The sequence below is a fragment of the Callorhinchus milii genome, unplaced genomic scaffold (genome assembly GCF_018977255.1).
Source record: "Callorhinchus milii isolate IMCB2004 unplaced genomic scaffold, IMCB_Cmil_1.0 Scaffold1236, whole genome shotgun sequence".
NCBI lineage: Eukaryota > Metazoa > Chordata > Chondrichthyes > Chimaeriformes > Callorhinchidae > Callorhinchus > Callorhinchus milii.
The window spans coordinates 1-18,293 of record NW_024705977.1 but is presented as its reverse complement, the minus strand read 5'-3'; the positions used below and the strand labels follow the sequence as shown (position 1 = coordinate 18,293).

At 48.5% G+C, this 18,293-nt stretch overlaps 1 protein-coding gene across 1 annotated transcript; it reads right to left on the bottom strand.

Moving 5' to 3' along the window:
• Positions 1–1,192: 1,192 nt before the first annotated feature.
• LOC121852749 (transmembrane channel-like protein 3) lies at positions 1,193–17,683 on the bottom strand (the record flags this gene model as incomplete). Its single annotated transcript, XM_042346645.1, has 14 exons — positions 1,193–1,317; positions 2,038–2,148; positions 4,704–4,832; positions 5,192–5,259; positions 5,990–6,118; positions 7,362–7,577; positions 7,661–7,959; positions 8,006–8,021; positions 8,360–8,438; positions 9,963–10,072; positions 15,408–15,555; positions 15,702–15,745; positions 16,314–16,461; positions 17,541–17,683. Coding segments are annotated over 14 exons (1,765 nt in total), but the record flags the coding sequence as incomplete, so codon positions are not given.
• Between the last annotated feature and the right edge of the window lie 610 nt (positions 17,684–18,293).

Sequence of the window (18,293 nt, the reverse complement as noted above, 5' to 3'; positions counted from 1 at the left end):
GAATTTCTCGGAGCCTTTAGCGTTTGTTTAATTACACACGACATGCCGAGACGCCACACATTTTTGCTAAGGCCAGAGCCGGCTTCAAAATTCTAACCTCATCCTCCGATGAGCGCAGCTGGCTACGTACGACGCGAAAGAAGATCGTACCGTGCGTAGTGCAAGAACCCTTACTGCTCTCTGGTGCGTCGGTGCCACGAGTGGAGAGCAGTTGCCCTCTGCTGTCTGATATTGTTCCGCTGTCAAGCTGAACGACGCTGGGCGCGTCACGCGGGGAAAGCCTCAACTCACCCCGAAGACTTACCGCGTTGGTTTTGTCAGGATGGCGACCTGCTTGCAAAAAAACGTTGCCAATTCCAGACATTCTGGCACGCATTTGTGACATTGCCACTGCTCAGTTCGTATGCAGTCAAACTCTGTTTATCCGGGTTAAACCAGGGGTGGTGGGGAGTGCCCCGGTTCCAAGTATCCGGGGTCCCAACCGGATTCACTCGTTGAGCCAGATGGTGTGACCGCGAATAGTCCTGGATGATGATGAGAAGAATGTTCCGGATAACTCTGTTTGACTGAACCCCGATAGTTGGATGGCTCTGCCCGCCGGATATTTGAGATAGTGTTTTTCCGAAACCCAGATAAACAAATTTCACGGACAATCGGTCACATATAAACTGAGTTTGTATATATATACACACATACATACATATAAGTTTGAATGAAAAAAATCACACTTCACATTTATGAGCTCAAGAATCGATGTTAACCGATAAATCAATGCATCGTTCCACCTCAATTAACCGTACAACAGCCCACAGCACTCCCCCCCCCGTCGATAGGATTCAGGGTTTGCGATGTGATTCAACAATCAATTATTAAAGAAACCCGATCGTATTTAAAATTGCGGGAAAAACATGCAGTCCCTAATGAACGCAGCAATCACAGAAACCCATTGCATACAGCATGAGTATATTATTAGAAGAATATTGAAATACTGATGCATGTCTCGTGAGCTTAAGAATTGTAATTAATATATGCCACAATACCCAACAGACAGCGTTAAACACAAAATTACACAGGAGACAATCTTACACAATCTGTGCAGAGACAACCTCACACACTCACAAGGACCACGTGCTGACTCACAATGAGTCACGAGTTGACTCACTCACAATGAGTCACGTTCTGACTCACTCACAGAGCAGCAGCAGAGCGGGCAGGATCACGACGGGCGTGGTCACGTAGCTCACCACCGAGTTGAACCACGACGGGAACTCCGTTTTGATCGTGTCCGACACAATGTCGTAGATCTTTTCCTGGCCGCTGACGGAGGGTGGAGGGGAAGAGAACCGTTAGGCACGCTCATCGTTCGGCGAAGACGCGCACCGCCGCTGCCGCGTAGGTTTTCGGCGTCGTGCCGTACGTCTCCGCGACGTGTCTTCCGGGCCGTATGGATTCGATGTCCGACATTTCGTCCCTCCGCGTGCTGGGCGCGTCCTCGTTCCAGAAGACGTTCACGGTGCGTGGCGTAGCACGTCAATGACGGAACAAGAACGCGCGGTGCGGCCCGAAAACACGTCGGGATTTGAGATCTATCCCGTCTTTTCAAATGTATCTCTTTGTACCCGAATAGACGCAGTTAATTAGAATGAAAGTTGTTCCGGAGATGGATAGCCTCACCTTACCATATGAATAAAAGTATGCTTTACTTGGCCCTTCCCCCCCCTCTCCAACCATTATATAAAAGGAGTGGTAGCTCCTGCAATCTCTCATTTACTTGATACAGCTGTTGTGGCTGTGACGGTTCCACTGAAGACGGAAGCTTGTGTTGCCTCCGAAACGTCGTGATTTTTATTTTATTTTACTTTTATTAATTTTAATGTTTTACCTACGTGACTTTACCGAAAAAACCTAAAAGATGGATAGGGCTTTGTGGTATTGGTTCCAACGTGAAGCCTGTTTGCTGGTATTAGCTCTGAACGGGCTGTATTGCACACGCCAGAGCGACAGCAAGAAATACACGGGGGAGGCAGCGAGCGTTACCTGAAGGGGCCGCATCCACTGGACGGGCGGTATCTGACGATGGAGAAGATGGTGGGCAGCATGCAGAGGAAGAGCATGAAGAGCAGCATGGCCAAGTAGAAGTTGTTGGAGCTGCAAGGCGACGCAAAGCGCTCAATTCATCTCGCCGCTTCACAAGTGCACCACCACCAACACCGTCGTCATCATCACTACCACTATCATCATAATTGCTACCACCATCATCATCATCACTACCGCTATCATCATAATCGCTACCACCATCATCATCATCACTACCGCTATCATCATAATCGCTACCACCATTAGCGCCATCATCACTACCGCTATCATCATAATCGCTACCACCATTAGCGCCATCAACACTACCGCTATCATCATAATCGCTACCACCATCATCATCACTACCGCTATCATCATAATCGCTACCACCATCATCATCATCACTACCGCTATCATCATAATCGCTACCACCATTAGCGCCATCATCACTACCGCTATCATCATAATCGCTACCACCATCATCATCACTACCGCTATCATCATAATTGCTACCACCATCATCATCACTACCGCTATCATCATAATCGCTACCACCATCATCATCATCACTACCGCTATCATCATAATCGCTACCACCATTAGCGCCATCATCACTACCGCTATCATCATAATCGCTGCCACCATCATCATCATCATCACTACGCTATCATGATAATCGCTACCACCATTAGCGCCATCATCACTACCGCTATCATCATAATCGCTACCACCATTAGCGTCATCATCACTACCGCTATCATCATAATCGCTACCACCATTAGCGTCATCATCACTACCGCTATCATCATAATCGCTACCACCATCATCATCACTACCGCTATCAACATAATCGCTACCACCATTAGCGTCATCATCACTACCGCTATCATCATAATCGCTACCACCATTAGCGTCATCATCACTACCGCTATCATCATAATCACTACCACCATTAGCGTCATCATCACTACCGCTATCATCATAATCACTACCACCATTAGCGTCATAATCACTACCGCTATCATCATAATCGCTACCACCATTAGCGTCATCATCACTACCGCTATCATCATAATCGCTACCACCATTAGCGTCATCATCACTACCGCTATCATCATAATCGCTACCACCATCATCATCACTACCGCTATCAACATAATCGCTACCACCATTAGCGTCATCATCACTACCGCTATCATCATAATCGCTACCACCATCATCATCACTACCGCTATCATCATAATCGCTACCACCATTAGCGTCATCATCACTACCGCTATCATCATAATCGCTACCACCATTAGTGTCATCATCACTACCGCTATCATCATAATCGCTACCACCATTAGCGTCATCATCACTACCGCTATCATCATAATCACTACCACCATTAGTGCCATCATCACTACCGCTATCAACATAATCACTACCACCATTAGCGTCATCATCACTACCACTATCATCATAATCGCTACCACCATTAGCGCCATCATCACTACCGCTATCAACATAATCACTACCACCATTAGTGTCATCATCACTACCGCTATCATCATAATTGCTACCACCATTAGCATCATCATCACTACCACTATCAACATACTCGCTACCACCATTAGCGTCATCATCATCACTACCGCTATCATCATAATCGCTACCACCATCATCATCACTACCGCTATCATCATAATCGCTACCACCATTAGCGCCATCATCATCATCACTAACGCTATCATCATAATCGCTACCACCATTAGCGCCATCATCATCACTACCGCTATCATCATAATCGCTACCACCATTAGCGCCATCATCACTACCGCTATCAACATAATCACTACCACCATTAGTGTCATCATCACTACCGCTATCATCATAATTGCTACCACCATTAGCATCATCATCACTACCACTATCAACATACTCGCTACCACCATTAGCGTCATCATCATCACTACCGCTATCATCATAATCGCTACCACCATCATCATCACTACCGCTATCATCATAATCGCTACCACCATTAGCGCCATCATCATCATCACTAACGCTATCATCATAATCGCTACCACCATTAGCGCCATCATCATCACTACCGCTATCATCATAATCGCTACCACCATTAGCGCCATCATCACTACCGCTATCAACATAATCACTACCACCATTAGTGTCATCATCACTACCGCTATCATCATAATTGCTACCACCATTAGCATCATCATCACTACCACTATCAACATACTCGCTACCACCATTAGCGTCATCATCATCACTACCGCTATCATCATAATCGCTACCACCATCATCATCACTACGCTATCATCATAATCGCTACCACCATTAGCGCCATCATCATCATCACTAACGCTATCATCATAATCGCTACCACCATTAGCGCCATCATCATCATTACTCTATCATCGTAATCTCTACGACTACCACCGTTATCCGACATTAGGAAGCCACTGGAGCGATGCACTTTTCAATCTAGATTTTAAAAATAATTTCTATAGAACTTCTTTTTTGTATTTAGTTTGTTCGGCCTTCCCCCGCACCTCCGTTACGTACGGTGCGAAAGAAGTTCAACATGCATAGCCTCGCGAGTCGCCGGCGGCCTCTCTCACCGCGAGGCGCGGAACACCTGCTGGTGAGGCACGTTGCAGGTGAGCACGGCCCAGCTGCGCAGGTACATGAGGCCGATGAGCTTGAGCACATTGAACGCGGGCAGAATGGGAGAGAAGAAAGCGCCCATCCTGCAGGAAGCGGGGATGGGGGGTTACGGTGTGGTCAACGGGCAGGGCTTCAACCTACATTAAGCTGGCAAAAACCCGAGGGGTGGCATTTCTACGTTCATCAAGTCCAAATCCCTACCGTCGTGGTGGCAAAGTGGTTAGAGAACTGCACTATCAATCTGGCAAAAAAACCTCCTTTCTTTATCCGGCAGATGAGTGAGTCGGTTTATTTTGGGTAAGCCCCATTGAGCCGAGAAGATATTTTTCAACGGCGACTGACAACCGGATGCCACTCGCCGCTGACGGTGACCGTGGCCGGGATTCGAACTCAGGAGAGTGGGCTCTGAGCGCAGTGTGCTAACCGCCGCGCGCTGACTCACCAGATCATGCCCTGGTTGTAGACGAGGTGGAGAACGTTTTCGGCGATCTTAAACTCTCCGTACTCGGGCTGAGGGCAGAGGCACACGCTCACATTCGCCTCTCCCAACGCCAGGCGCTCGACAATTTCAACCGAGGCAGTGGCCCGTTAGATGCGACACAGCAACAACGTAGCTATGCACGCCCGTCATTATGTTTTTTTTCAAAAAATCATCGTTAAAATAGCGGTGCGTGCAAAACTGGAGTGCTGAAATCCACTTTAGAAATAGTTTACTGTTGGTGCGGTAGTTCGAACACCGCCTTGCAATGAAGAGCACTGATTCACGTGTTCTGTTTTGTGGGTTTTTGTTTTGCTGTTCCCATTTTTCCACCAGGTCTCCCTTGATAAGGGAGTGCTGAAATCCACTTTAGAAATCGTTTACTGTTGGTGCGGTAGTTCAAACACCGCTCACTGAATCTCAGCTGTCCAGGTTCAATTCCTAGCCATGGCTAAGTCAGTGGAGAGTAATCTCTAAAACTGGTCCCTAGTTCTGCCTCCCCCCCCCCCACCCACCATTCACAGTTGGCTATGCACGGTGCAAAAGAAGTTCAACATACAGTACATACATTCAGCAAACCGCACTGACCAGCGTTTTGAGAGGTGACCGTAGCGGTAACGGACACACTGCCCGAGCGCTGCCTCTTTAACCTCGTCGTAAACTCACAAACCTTGTCAGAAACTCACAAACCTCGTCGTAAACTCATAAACAGACATAAACTCACAAACCTCGTCGTAAACTCACAAACCGACGTAAACTCACAAACTTGCTCTCGAGGTCCCAGCACCAACAGTCGCTGCAGAAGCGAACGAAGAGGCCCCGGAAGAAGTCGATGAGCAGCACGCTGGCCACCGTGAAGATCATGTCGATGATCGACAGCTTGAGCATCTCCTGCAGGGGACCGTGGCGGGTGGGAGGGGAGGGGGTGACACGTGTTTCAGCAGGGAACATAATAATAATGGCAACACCCATTTTTGTTGTTATGGTGGTGTTTATTCGTGTGAATGTTCTTCACTCGTTTTCAGAGGGGGGACCACTTTCAGTTTGAGGTGCGCCACACTGCCCGCTGCAAGGGGTGTTATATACTCTTAGTTCTTTCGGTAAAGTCACGTAGGTAAATCTGGCTGTGACGGTCCCACCTGATGACGGAGACTTGTGTTGCCTCCGAAACGTCGTGATTTTATTATTTTATTTTTTATGAATCTTAATTTCATTTTTTACCTACATGACTTTACCGAAAGAACTAAGAGTATGAATCCTTGCAGTCACGAAAGCTTCAAATCTAGAATGCAAGGGGTGTGTTCACGTGTTGTGTCTTGTCGGAGGCCGCACGTCAGGGGGCCGCACTAAAGGCCATCAAGGCCTCCAGTGGCCCGCGGGCCTTGCAATGAAGAGCACTGATTCATGTGTTTTGTTTGTGGGGTTTCTGTGTTGCTGTTCCAATTTGTCCAGCAGGTCTCCCTTCATAAAGAACATTTAAGTCTTAGCAGGCTTCTCACCTGGTCATACGTTGATTGATCGAAGCATAGGGATAACAATTCTACTTTTTATTACTTTGATCAATTACACGGTGGCCACGTCACGTCTAAAACAACGAGCAAACGGACGTGCAAAATGTGGCTCTGTGCCCATGTCCACTTGCATCACTGCACCACAGCCCTGAAGGAGCGTAGGGGCCCAGGCAATGAGCTACATCGAAGTATGAATTTCTCGCTGAGCCGCTTTGGCTTCAAGTTGCCGAACAAATGCATTAGAATGTCACACTCATGACGCACAAGTGCTTGCCACAAATGAACCACAATACCTTGCTGATCTCGTTGAGGAGCATAAACCATCACGCAAACTCCGATCGTTCTACGCAGCAGCTTTTGGCTAGCCATCGAACAAAGACTGGCACTGCATCGCGCGCTTTTCAAATGCGCTTCTGCGGCCGTCTGGAACGCTCTTTCTTCTGATATTAGGAAGCCAGCTGAGCTATGCACTTTTAAATCGACATAGAAAACGAATTTCTTTCGAACTGCTTTTTGTGTTCAGTTTGTTGTCCTTCCCCCGCACCTCCGATTTGCACGCTTGACTTCGTGACGGTGCAAAATAAGTTCAACACACATACAGCACGTTCGCACGCGACAATCACCTGCCCAACGTAGGTCTCCCAGCACTGGTTTTCCGACGACTTGGACGAGTACGACATCTCGGTGGTCGTGTTCGAGACGGGCTTATTCCCGGTGGAGCTCAGCGCCAGGGAGGACGTCCGGTTGGCCCAATCCACCACCGCCGCCACCACCCTCGCCGCCGCCACCGTAAAGTTCAGCGCCGTCGCCTCCGTCCCGCCACGGGGCCTTCGAGGACGCTATCGTGCGGTCCGGGCGTCGTGTTGTTCCACGAGGGTGAAGAGGAGGAGGAGGAGAAGGAGGAGGAGGAGGTCGTGATTGCCGTGAGGTTGGCAAAGAAGGTCGACACCAGCACGGACGTCAGGTTTACGGCGGCGGTGGCGGCGGAGGCGACCGTGGCGGCTGCCGTGGTGGTGGCGGCGGTCGTGGCGGCGGTGATGAGGTCAAAGGTGGAATTCGTGAGTTGGCCCAGATCGACTGTCGTGACAGGTGGTGATGATGGTGACGGTGACGTCAGCGCCGGGGCGATCGTGGTGGAGTTGTGGGAGGGGATGACGACTTGGGAGTGTCCCCGCCGAGACGCACCGTCCGGTCCTGCGCGTTCTTCTCTGTGCCGTTCACCTGAAGACAACCACGGTTCTGTCGGTCTCCCTTAACCGGAGCTTACCTAACAGGAGATGGCCCTGTGACCAAAATAATTCAGAATCAGCCCAATCTCTTATGAAACTAAGCGGGTATCAGCCTGGATAGTGCTTGGATGGGCAACCGCCATGAATGACAGGTGTTCTAGGCTGTGGGACTCTCTATAGGCAGCAGTGGGCTGTGCAGCAAAATCCATTGTTGTACTGTACTTCTATTCTCACTGCCTTCACGGATATGCACTGACCAGCACGGTGAGTGATGGTAGCATAATTGCCATGAGCCTCTTGGTTTGGGGAAGCCAGACGGTGGGGACGGGGGAACGGGGGTGATTTGTAACCTATCCAATGATAATAACAACACGTGACATGTGGCATCTCACCATGGCACTCATGATGTTGACCTTGTCCAGGAGGGCAATGATGAGGCTGTAGAGATTGCCCAGGTACAGAACCAAGACCCTGCCAGGGACGACACACGCCACACGCTTAGCACCACGGATAGCGTCTCCACGAGACTGCGAGAATTTGACAAACATTACTACTAATAATACAAAATCTAAACTATCCTAAAACAAATTTTTATTTCATTTTACTTTAGCAGGTAAGGGCCACTGAGCTATGTAGCTCTTTTTCAGAAGCGACCTGGCCACAAATGATGGCTCAACGAAGTGGATTATCACGTGGAAATTTATAGCAGCCAAAGACTCTAATCGCATGTTTCTAAATGTGCAGGGGAAAACCCGGAGAAAAATCCACGCAACCACGGGGTGAACATGCAAACTCCAATATACAGGCATCAGGGTGGGATCGAACCCACGACCTCATGTATTCCAGGCGAGGTAGTTCACATCATCATTATCACCATCCATTATTTCTACATCGCTTTAAGCATTACACGAACACAACCAATTTCAAATCTGTTTGAAAATCTAAAAACGAAACAAAAGTAGACAGGCAGGCAAACAGTGGAGGGCATGATTTGCCTCCTCGTCCGCAGAGCTCACAAGCCAACGAGTTACGGGGGCTGGGAAGAGGAAGCACGGCAAGGAGACGGAGAAAAGTACAGAGTTCTCGATTTGAAGCTTTCGTGACTGCAAGGATTCATATTCTTAGGTTTTTTCGGTAAAGTCACGTAAGTAAAATGTTTAATTAATACTGGTAAAATAAAAATCACGACGTTTCGGAAGCAACACAAGCTTCCGTCTTCAGGTAGAACCGTCACAGCACGATTACTTGATACAGCTGTGACGGTTCCACCTGAAGACGAAAGCTTGTGTTGCTTCCGAAACGTCGTGATTTTTATTGTACTTTTATTAATTTAATTTTTACCTACGTGACTTTACCGAAAAAACCTAAGAATAAAAAAGTACAGAGGGCACGACAGCAGCAGAAGAAATGCAACAGAGGAGAGTGCGCGGAAAGCCGAGTGTAAGAGATGGGTTCTCAGGAGGAGTTTAAATTCGGAGAGAGAATGCACGAGGCAGGAGGTTGGAGGGAACAGAAGGAGTCCCGTGGAACAGTTTCGTAGCGGATAACGAGAGGAGATGAAGGTTCAAGTTCAAGTTCATTTATTAGGTATATCCCTGCGAGCCATTCGGCTCTTGAATCGGGTGCAACCGCAACAAACAAAAAACATGAACAAAAAAACATCTTAAAGTGAATATGTGACTGAGTGCAAACAGAAAATCCAAGAAAAGACAACAAAATATTGCAGAAAAAAACACCGTACACCAACGCTGTGTGCAAAAATCCCAGTGGGATGCAAGTCAAACATCCAACAACAACCACAAGACAACTTAGATTAAGGCCATCGTCTAACTCTGTACTACAACAAACAAACATGGCTAAACCAATACACTTTTCGAAATCACCAAAATAAAGCCATGAAACCAATGAAACAGTGATCATAGGACTGTGACGGAATTTTCACAATAAATGGTGGGGGGGGGAGAGGGGGGGTGGGGGGTGGAGGGGTTCTGGCACCTGGCGAGCTGGAAGCGGAGAGTGGTGCGCGGGTGGTATTGCTCCAGCGCCGCGATGATCTCGAAGGCGGAGGGAGCCAGCATGGTGATGAGGGACACGACGACGCTCACCTGCGGCAAGGCGACACAGCAACCCCGGAGTCATCTTCTTGGTTCTTTCGGTAGATACTCTTAGGTTTTTTCGGTAAAGTCACGTAGGTAAAAAATGAAATTAAAATTAATAAAAATAAAAGAATAAAAATCACGACGTTTCGGAGGCAACACAAGCTTCCGTCTTCAGGTGAAACCGTCACAGCAAAATATCTGTATCAAGTGAAGAGAAGTACCAAGAGGCACGACCTTATATACTGGTTAAGGGGGGAGGAGCCAGGATGGGCCGCGGGAGAGGAGGAGTTGTGAGATGGTCAGTACTGCTGCTGGAACTGTGCCTTTGCGATGCAGATGGCGGTAAAGTCACGTAGAAGGGAAATAATCTATATATATAAAATCGTGAATCTGTCTGTCTGTCTGTGTGTCTGTGTGTCTCCGGAACATACGCACTTTCATTGGACGGCGGTTGCCCCTGGCAACGGCTAGCGACGCCTTCGCCGCTTTCATTGGACCTGGCAACGGCTAGCGACGCCTTCGCCAAGGGCTGCAGTTTCATTGGACGGCGGTTGCCCCTGCCAACCGCTAGCCACGCCTTCGCCACTTTCATAAGCTCCGTAATTAATTAAATAATAGCCATTACACAGTATTGTTGGCGCGCTAGGGGGGGGGAAGGAACGCCACCCGTACCCTGCCTCTTCCAAGTCGACAATTTTAGGCGAGGCCGCAGGCTTTGCACGCTACTAGGCCCGACACCCACCACGCCACTCTGAGGTAAATTCATCAAAGTTTTTCCTACTCTTCACTACACCCCCACCACAATGTGTGCTATTAATATTACTTTTAAACCCAACGCGCCAACAATCGATTACTTTAATGTTCACTGTACAAATACTCATTAAGCTGGGTGAGCGTACTGACAGTCTATTATGTACACTGTAGCCTGCTTATTAAGCTCTGTCAGCGTACTGCCACTCTATCATGTAGACTCTAGCCTGCTTATGAAGCTGAGTGGGTGTACTGGCAGTCTATAATGTAGACTGTAGCCTGGTTATTATAATCGATTCTTTAAATGTTCTTTGTACAAATAGTCATTAAGCTGCTTTAGCGTACTGCCCGTCTATTATGTAGACTGCTGCCTGCTTATTCAGCTGGCTGGGTGTACTGCCAGTCTATCATGTACACATTAGCCTGGTTAGGAAGTAAAGTTAGTCAATTTGTAACACGTACGCTTTCGCAAACATTATTCATAAACAACGTTATTGCGTTTAGATCGCCTTATTTATTAAGGTGTTGTCACCCTTATCCACCACCCGACACGCCCAATCTGCACAAAATTGTCACGTTCATAAAAGACTAAGACTTGACTGCTTTAGCCCACCGGTGTGTTCAAGCGGAAAACCACAACAATTACCATTTCTCATGAAAAAACTACTGTATAATTATGTTTAAACCCACGCGCCAATAATGGATTTGTTTAAATGTTCACTCAACAAATACTCATTAAGCTGGCTGAGCGTACTGCCACTCTAGAATGTACAGTGTAGCCTGGTTATATTTCTGGGTGGCTGTACTGACAGTCTATCATGTACACATTAGCCTGCTTCTTAAGTAAAGTGAGTCTTTTTGTAACACGTACGCTTTCGCAACCATTCTTCAAAAATAACTTTATTGCCTTTCGCTCGCCTTAATTATTAATGTGTTGTAACCCTCCACCACCCCACACGGCCAATCAGTCAAAAAGTGTCCCGTTGATAAAACACTCATAAGTCTCTGCTTTGGCCCACCGGTGTGTACAAGCGTAAAACCACAACAATTCCCATTTCAGAGTACGTCCTTTCGCTGATGCTGGATGCAATTACCAGCCAAACGTCGTACTGTTCAGTTGTCTGTCCATCTGTGTACGATCGCTTGCGAGGGATTTGCCGGGAGGCACGTCCCGTGCCCCGCGATGGGAATACGCATGTCACTGTGTATGTGTTTGTGTGTATGTATGTGTGTTTGTGTGTATGTGTGTGTCTGCGTGTATGTATGTGTGTGTATGTGTGTGTCTGCAGCAAGCGCGTGTATGTGTACCTATGGACGCGCGCGCGTGTGTTGTGTAGGGGGAACGGTAGTGTAGTGCTTAGCGTGCTGTCTGTGTCTGTGTGTGTGTCTGTGTGTGTGTGTGTGTGTGTCTGTGTGTGTGTGTGGGGAGCGGTAGTGTAGTGGTTAGCGTGCTGTCTGTGTCTGTGTGTCTGTGTGTGTGTGTCTGTGTGTGTGCTGTGTGTGTGTGTGTGGTGTGTGGGGAGCGATAGTGTAGTGGTTAGCGTGCTGTCTGTGTGTCTGTGTGTGTGTCTGTCTGTGTGTGTCTGGGTGTGTCTGTGTGTGTGTCTGTGTGTGTGTCTGTGCGTGTGTGCTGTGTGAGGAGCGGTGGGTGTAGTGCTTAACGCTACGCTGCGCTACCAACCCGGCGAACCCAGTTCGATTCCCGCTCACGGCCACCACCGGTGACGATTATTTGAACCTCCCCTAGGTCGACTCTGCCTCAAACGAGTAACTGCTGTGGCGTATTAACATCGCCACTGGGGAGACAAAGGCGGCGGCCGTGGTGGATACAAGTCCCGGGCGAAGCCGGGTAGTACAGCTAGTAAAATAATAAAAATAAAACATAATAAAATAATTCTCACGACGTTTCGGCACAACGCAAGCAGCCGTCCTCAGGTGAAGAACAGGGTCTGTCGGAAAGACAGCGTCATTCAGAAAGAACCAATAAGATGAATCTCTGCAGTCACGAAAGCTTTAAATCGAAAAGGACCTCGGAGTTTGATGGCGTTAGTGAGCACTCAAGGCCGTGGCGAGAACGTCGCTGCCCGGGACGGACTTTCTCGGGTTGTGCCGCGTGCGGGAAAAACGCACCTCGTTTGTTAGTTGTGCAACGTTTCCTTAAGGAGCCCGATACTCGTTCTCGTGCAATATTGTAGGGTTTTTTTTTAGGGGGGGGGTCCTCGTTGTTGTTCTTGTTGTTGCTGTGCTCACGCACCACGGCTGTCCCTGTGAGATAAGCCGAGTAACGGATCAGCAGAGCCTCAAAGACACCGGAAAGGCGCAGAGCACAACCGCGGAAAAAAAAACGACGCGGCGGCGTTACCTGCGACGCGCACGCGCACGGGCGCGCTCCGCCCGTAAATCACGCTTCTCTTTAACCTTCAACTCACTCCCATTCTACGAGTCGAGCAATTACCGTTCATCACTTTCACTCGTCCTTCGGGCGAAGGCTGCAACAACGCACACAGAGATATACACAAACTGCGTATGCGGTGGAGGTGGGGAGCGATCTTCAAGCACCGCACTATGAACCTGGCGACGCGAGTTCGACACTCGACCATGGCTACATCCGTGGCGAGCATCCCAAGCCCCCCCCCAATCTTCACCAACTGATCCTGACCAGCGTGGTCAAGAATGGTCAAACGATGTCACGGCGAGGCCTTCATCCAGCAGTGGATTGGCAAAAGGGACGTAGATATTCTGTGCGGTGTACTATACATTGCATGCAGGTGTGCAGCATATGTGAACCTATGTGTGCATGCAGTGGTTGTCTATGAATGGACTGTTCCTCGGCATATAAATGTGGAATTTCCAACAAAACTCCAGGGCTACCGATCGAGATGAGTGGCATCTCATGTTTGTGCGAGCAAGGGGAGATCCGCACTATGTGATCGGTTCACTGTAATCACTACCTGGCGATCGGTTATCGGCGATCGGCTCATGGAAATTGGTACACGGTGATCAGTACATGGTGATCAGGTGATCAGTAAACGGTGATCAGGTGATCAGTACATGGTGATCGATACATGGTGATCAAGTGATCAGTATACAATGATCAAGTGATAAGTATACGGTGATCAGGTGATCAGGTGATCAATACACGGTGATCAAGTAATCAGTACATGGTGATCGATACATGGTGATCAGGTGATCAGTACATGGTGATCAAGTGATCGATACACTGTGATCAGGTGATCAGTACATGGTGATCTATACACGGTGATCGATACACAGTGATCGATACACGGTGATCAGGTGATCAGTACATGGTGATCTATACACGGTGATCAGATGATCAGTATACAGTGATCGACACGCAGTGATCAGATGATCGATACACGGTGATCAGGTGATCAGTACACATTGCTCAGTACAAGGTGATCAGTACATGGTGATCCGTACAAGGTGTAGTGACATAAATTGTGTCACTACTGTGGGGCCGTCCATAAATGACGTCACGCGATTTTGGACGATTTTTGACCCCCCCCCCTCGTCACACGGCGTCACAAAAAGTCAGACCCCCCCTCAAATATGACGTCACAAAGCTCTGCCCCCCCCCCCCAAATAAAACATGCTTCAAATCGCTTTAAACTATTGTCATTGTAGTGCGTATTTAATGTGGCGCTGCACTCTGATGTTGTGGGAAAAAACATTTATAAAAAAAATCTATTTAATTACGTAGAACGTGTTGTCTATATTTATTGAAAGTCGCGCCTTTTGATGTGACGTCACATTTCTCAAACCCCCCTCCCGTCACACATCGTTACAAATGCCTGACCCCCCCCCCCAGGTGCGTGACGTAATTTATGAACGGCCCCTGTGTTGCGACAGTACCGAGTGAAGAGTGGTACTGGATGCGTGGTGCCGCTCTCGGGCACCAGCGGGTGAAATACATTAAGCGGCTCACTAGAGGGCAGGTTCCAGATGTCACGGAGGTCGGGTCAGAATGTGGCAGCCTGTGTGAACCCGCGAGAGCACGTGACCGGACGAGGGGCCACGTGGTATGGACTTAGAGCCTCCACGAAGGATCTAGAAGGGGTCGTGGCCAGGGGCGTGCCCGGTCACGCCGCAGCGGATATCAGCCCAGTCCGAGCAGGAGCGGGGGCTTCGATCATCGCTCTTCGGTGCCCGCACACGACCGGCTGTTCTGGTTCAACCGTATAGTGGTTCCGTTCTAGTGGTTAGGAACGGTGACCACTACCTTACGTAGTTAACCCGTAATGTACATAGTTGCCCGGAATGTACATAGTGAACCTTGGAACGTTGAGTCGTTGTTGGTTGTGCTAATGGTTCAAGTTGTGTCAGTAAATAAACGTGTTGCCTCCAAGACTTGGTGTGCACCTGGTTAGAACCAGGATGTTGGTAATCAGTAGATAATCAGTACACGGTGATCAGTAGGTGATCAATACCTGACGATCATCAGGTGATCAATACCTGACGATCATCAGGTGATCAATACACGCCGATCAGCAGGTGATCAATACGCGGCGATCGGTAGGTTATCAGTTCACGACGATCGGATCACGGTGACCGAGAGGATGGGGCCACTCGCCTCGTTCTTCTCCCAGAGCGTGAGCTCGTCCTTCATCTGCTCCAGCTTCTGCGAGCGATCCACCACGAAGTAGATGATGTAGATGCTGCCCGCGAGGCACAGCAGCACCAGGATGTTGGCGAGGATGCGGAGGAAAACCCGCAGGGTCCTTGGGACACGCGGAGACCACACGGGGGAACACGCGGCAACGCGAGATAAGATCAAAACTAAAAATTCACGATTAGAGATTCACGATTAGAGATGCAGACTTCCAGGGGCGTGCGGTCGCTTCGGGGAAAAGTAGATCGCACGCACCTGTTTTCACTCTTCTTCTTTTCTTGTTCTTCCAGGATTGATTCCTGTTACACGAACAACAACAAAAGACGATCACGTGATTTTCAATAAAATGTAAATAGAGTTTCTTATGGGTCAGGCGGTTCCTGCCAAACAAGTGTAGAATGTCCGTCGCTGAGACAGGGCGAACAGTTGGTATTAGCGCTGCCCAATGCTCTTAACTAGCTGGGTGCTTAGTCATAATAAAGGTTTTTGGTTAGATCGCGTGATTTATAAATGTGTCGTAACCCTCCACCACCCGACACGGCCAAACAGCAAAAAAAGTGTCACGTTGACAAAAGACAAATAGTTCACTACTTTTGTCAACGTGACACTTTTTTTGCTGGTTGGCCGTGCACTTTTAAATCTAGATTTAAACTCATTCCTTTAGAACTGCTTTTTGTGGTTAGTTTAGCGGCCCTCCCTCCCGCAACTCCGATTAGCACGGTTGGCTCCGTACGGTGGCAAAGAAGTTCAACATATTTCTAGATTTGTATTTGAACACTTGAAACTCTTCCTGTCTCTCTCTCGTTTGAGGGAGAGAGGGAGGGAGGGAGAGAGACAGCGGTGCTGGCGGTGTGCTCGGGCCCTCACGCGGATGGTGGTGGCGATTGCCGCCACTTTGCTCTCGGCTGTCTCCTGGTTGCCGATCAGGTAGTCCCAGGCGCAGAAGACCTTCCAGCAGAACGTGAAGTTCTCATCCGAGGCGCTGCTCAGGCTCTGCCTCGAGTTCTTCGCCATCCTGCGCAAAAAAAGGGACGCAGCGGCGGAGAGGAACATCCGGCTTCCCGCCACGGCACGCTCTCAGTTTCTTATCTTACTTCTAAAGTTTATCCAGCGCCCCAACCGAGGTGCTCAACAGAGAATGGGCAGCTTCACGTAGTAGCGACGCGGTGGGATGAGTTGATGGGAAGGACGAAAGTGGGAGACGGATACGATGGTGCGTGAAATAAACGCCGAAGTGACTGAGTGGTTGACGATGAGTGGAGTGCGATGAATGGGTAGGTAAGTTGGGAAGGAGGGATGGATGGTATTATTGATGAGGGGGAGTTGGGGGTGAGCGTGGGAAAAGAATTGAGTTTATTTTTAGGGAAGAGCGAATAATAATCAGTGCGGCTGATTGTCATTAAAACGTATTAAATGATGCGTTTCTTTGGTGCGCGTAATTCATTGGTTGCGTCCGCTGATTTTGTAAACTTTAACTGAAACTGACCACGCATCACAGTCATCTCGTGAATCTCGCGGACGCATCCTCGTGTAACATGCATGATTGGTAAACAGCAGCGCCTAATTTCAGCCTGGTGTGTCCACTTTGGTGACCTGCTAAATACTTTTGCACCTGACACACCACATCCAGTATGCCCGTCTCTTTGGCTGCGGCTACGAGTCAAAGGCGCACGACATCTACCCCAGTCCACCAGCGATATTCACAAGGAGATTTAGGCCCCACGTGGACTAATCCTATGCGATCAAAAATTGACGCAGCCACTGCCACGCCAGTGAACAAGCCAACGTCGCGACAACGTTGCACGTGTCCGGAACCGTCCGACAAAAAGTTGGACCAACGTTGGCCCGACGTTTCATATTCTTGGGTTTTTTCGGTAAAGTCACGTAGGTAAAAAATAAAAATAAATAAAAATCACGACACCATTGGAACCTCATTTGCCAGTAAAAATATGATAATGGTTTTTGTACCCTTCTATCTGGCAACAAAAAAGGTAAAAAAAGTGTCAGTTTGTTGCCAGATAGAAGGGTAAAAAAAACCAATTATCAAAAATCACGACATTTCATGTTTACTGGGGACGACGCCACGACGCTCACTTGCGCAGCAGCGCCACGAAGCTGTAGGCGAACACCGCCATGCCCACAAGGAAGTAGGCGAGGGGCAGGCGGTACCCGGAGCGGCCAAGCTTGCGGTCGTTGCCGTAGTAGCCGTAGAAGAGCACCGAGTATTGCAGATAGCCCTGGGGGGGGGGGGGGGGACGGCGACACACGTGCGGTGATGGGCACTGTTAAATTGTACGCAATACGGCACAAAGATCGCACACGAAAATTATTGTACTTGAGTCAACATAGCGTTGATGGGCCATATGGAATACGACCTGTCCGTACCAGGCATGAAGACAATATCGGAACTTTTGTCGGATTTTTAGCTCATTGATATGATGCAATAACGCAACGTGTCCTCGTGATAACTGGTCCGACACCATGTGAGACTAGGCTCTTAAGGAAAGCTGTCTCGGGTGTGGACCAATCAACTTCAAGGACAGTGCATACATTATCAGAGTTATGTTTTTATTTGCATTATGACTGCAGGTATTGTGGTCTATGCAAACATGACTCCTCGTAAAAAAAGATGTCAGTTTTGTTGCTCGATCAAAGGGTAAAAAAACAATTATCAAAAGTGATGTCACCTAATGTCACGTGACGCCGCTTTTTTGGTGTGAAAAGCACAGAAGGGATGTAACGTATGCGATGTAATTTCGTGAGTCCAACTGTCGGATCAAAATCTGAAACAAAAACCTTTCGGATTATCCGAAACGTCGTATACCGACACGATTTTCATTTGCTCCT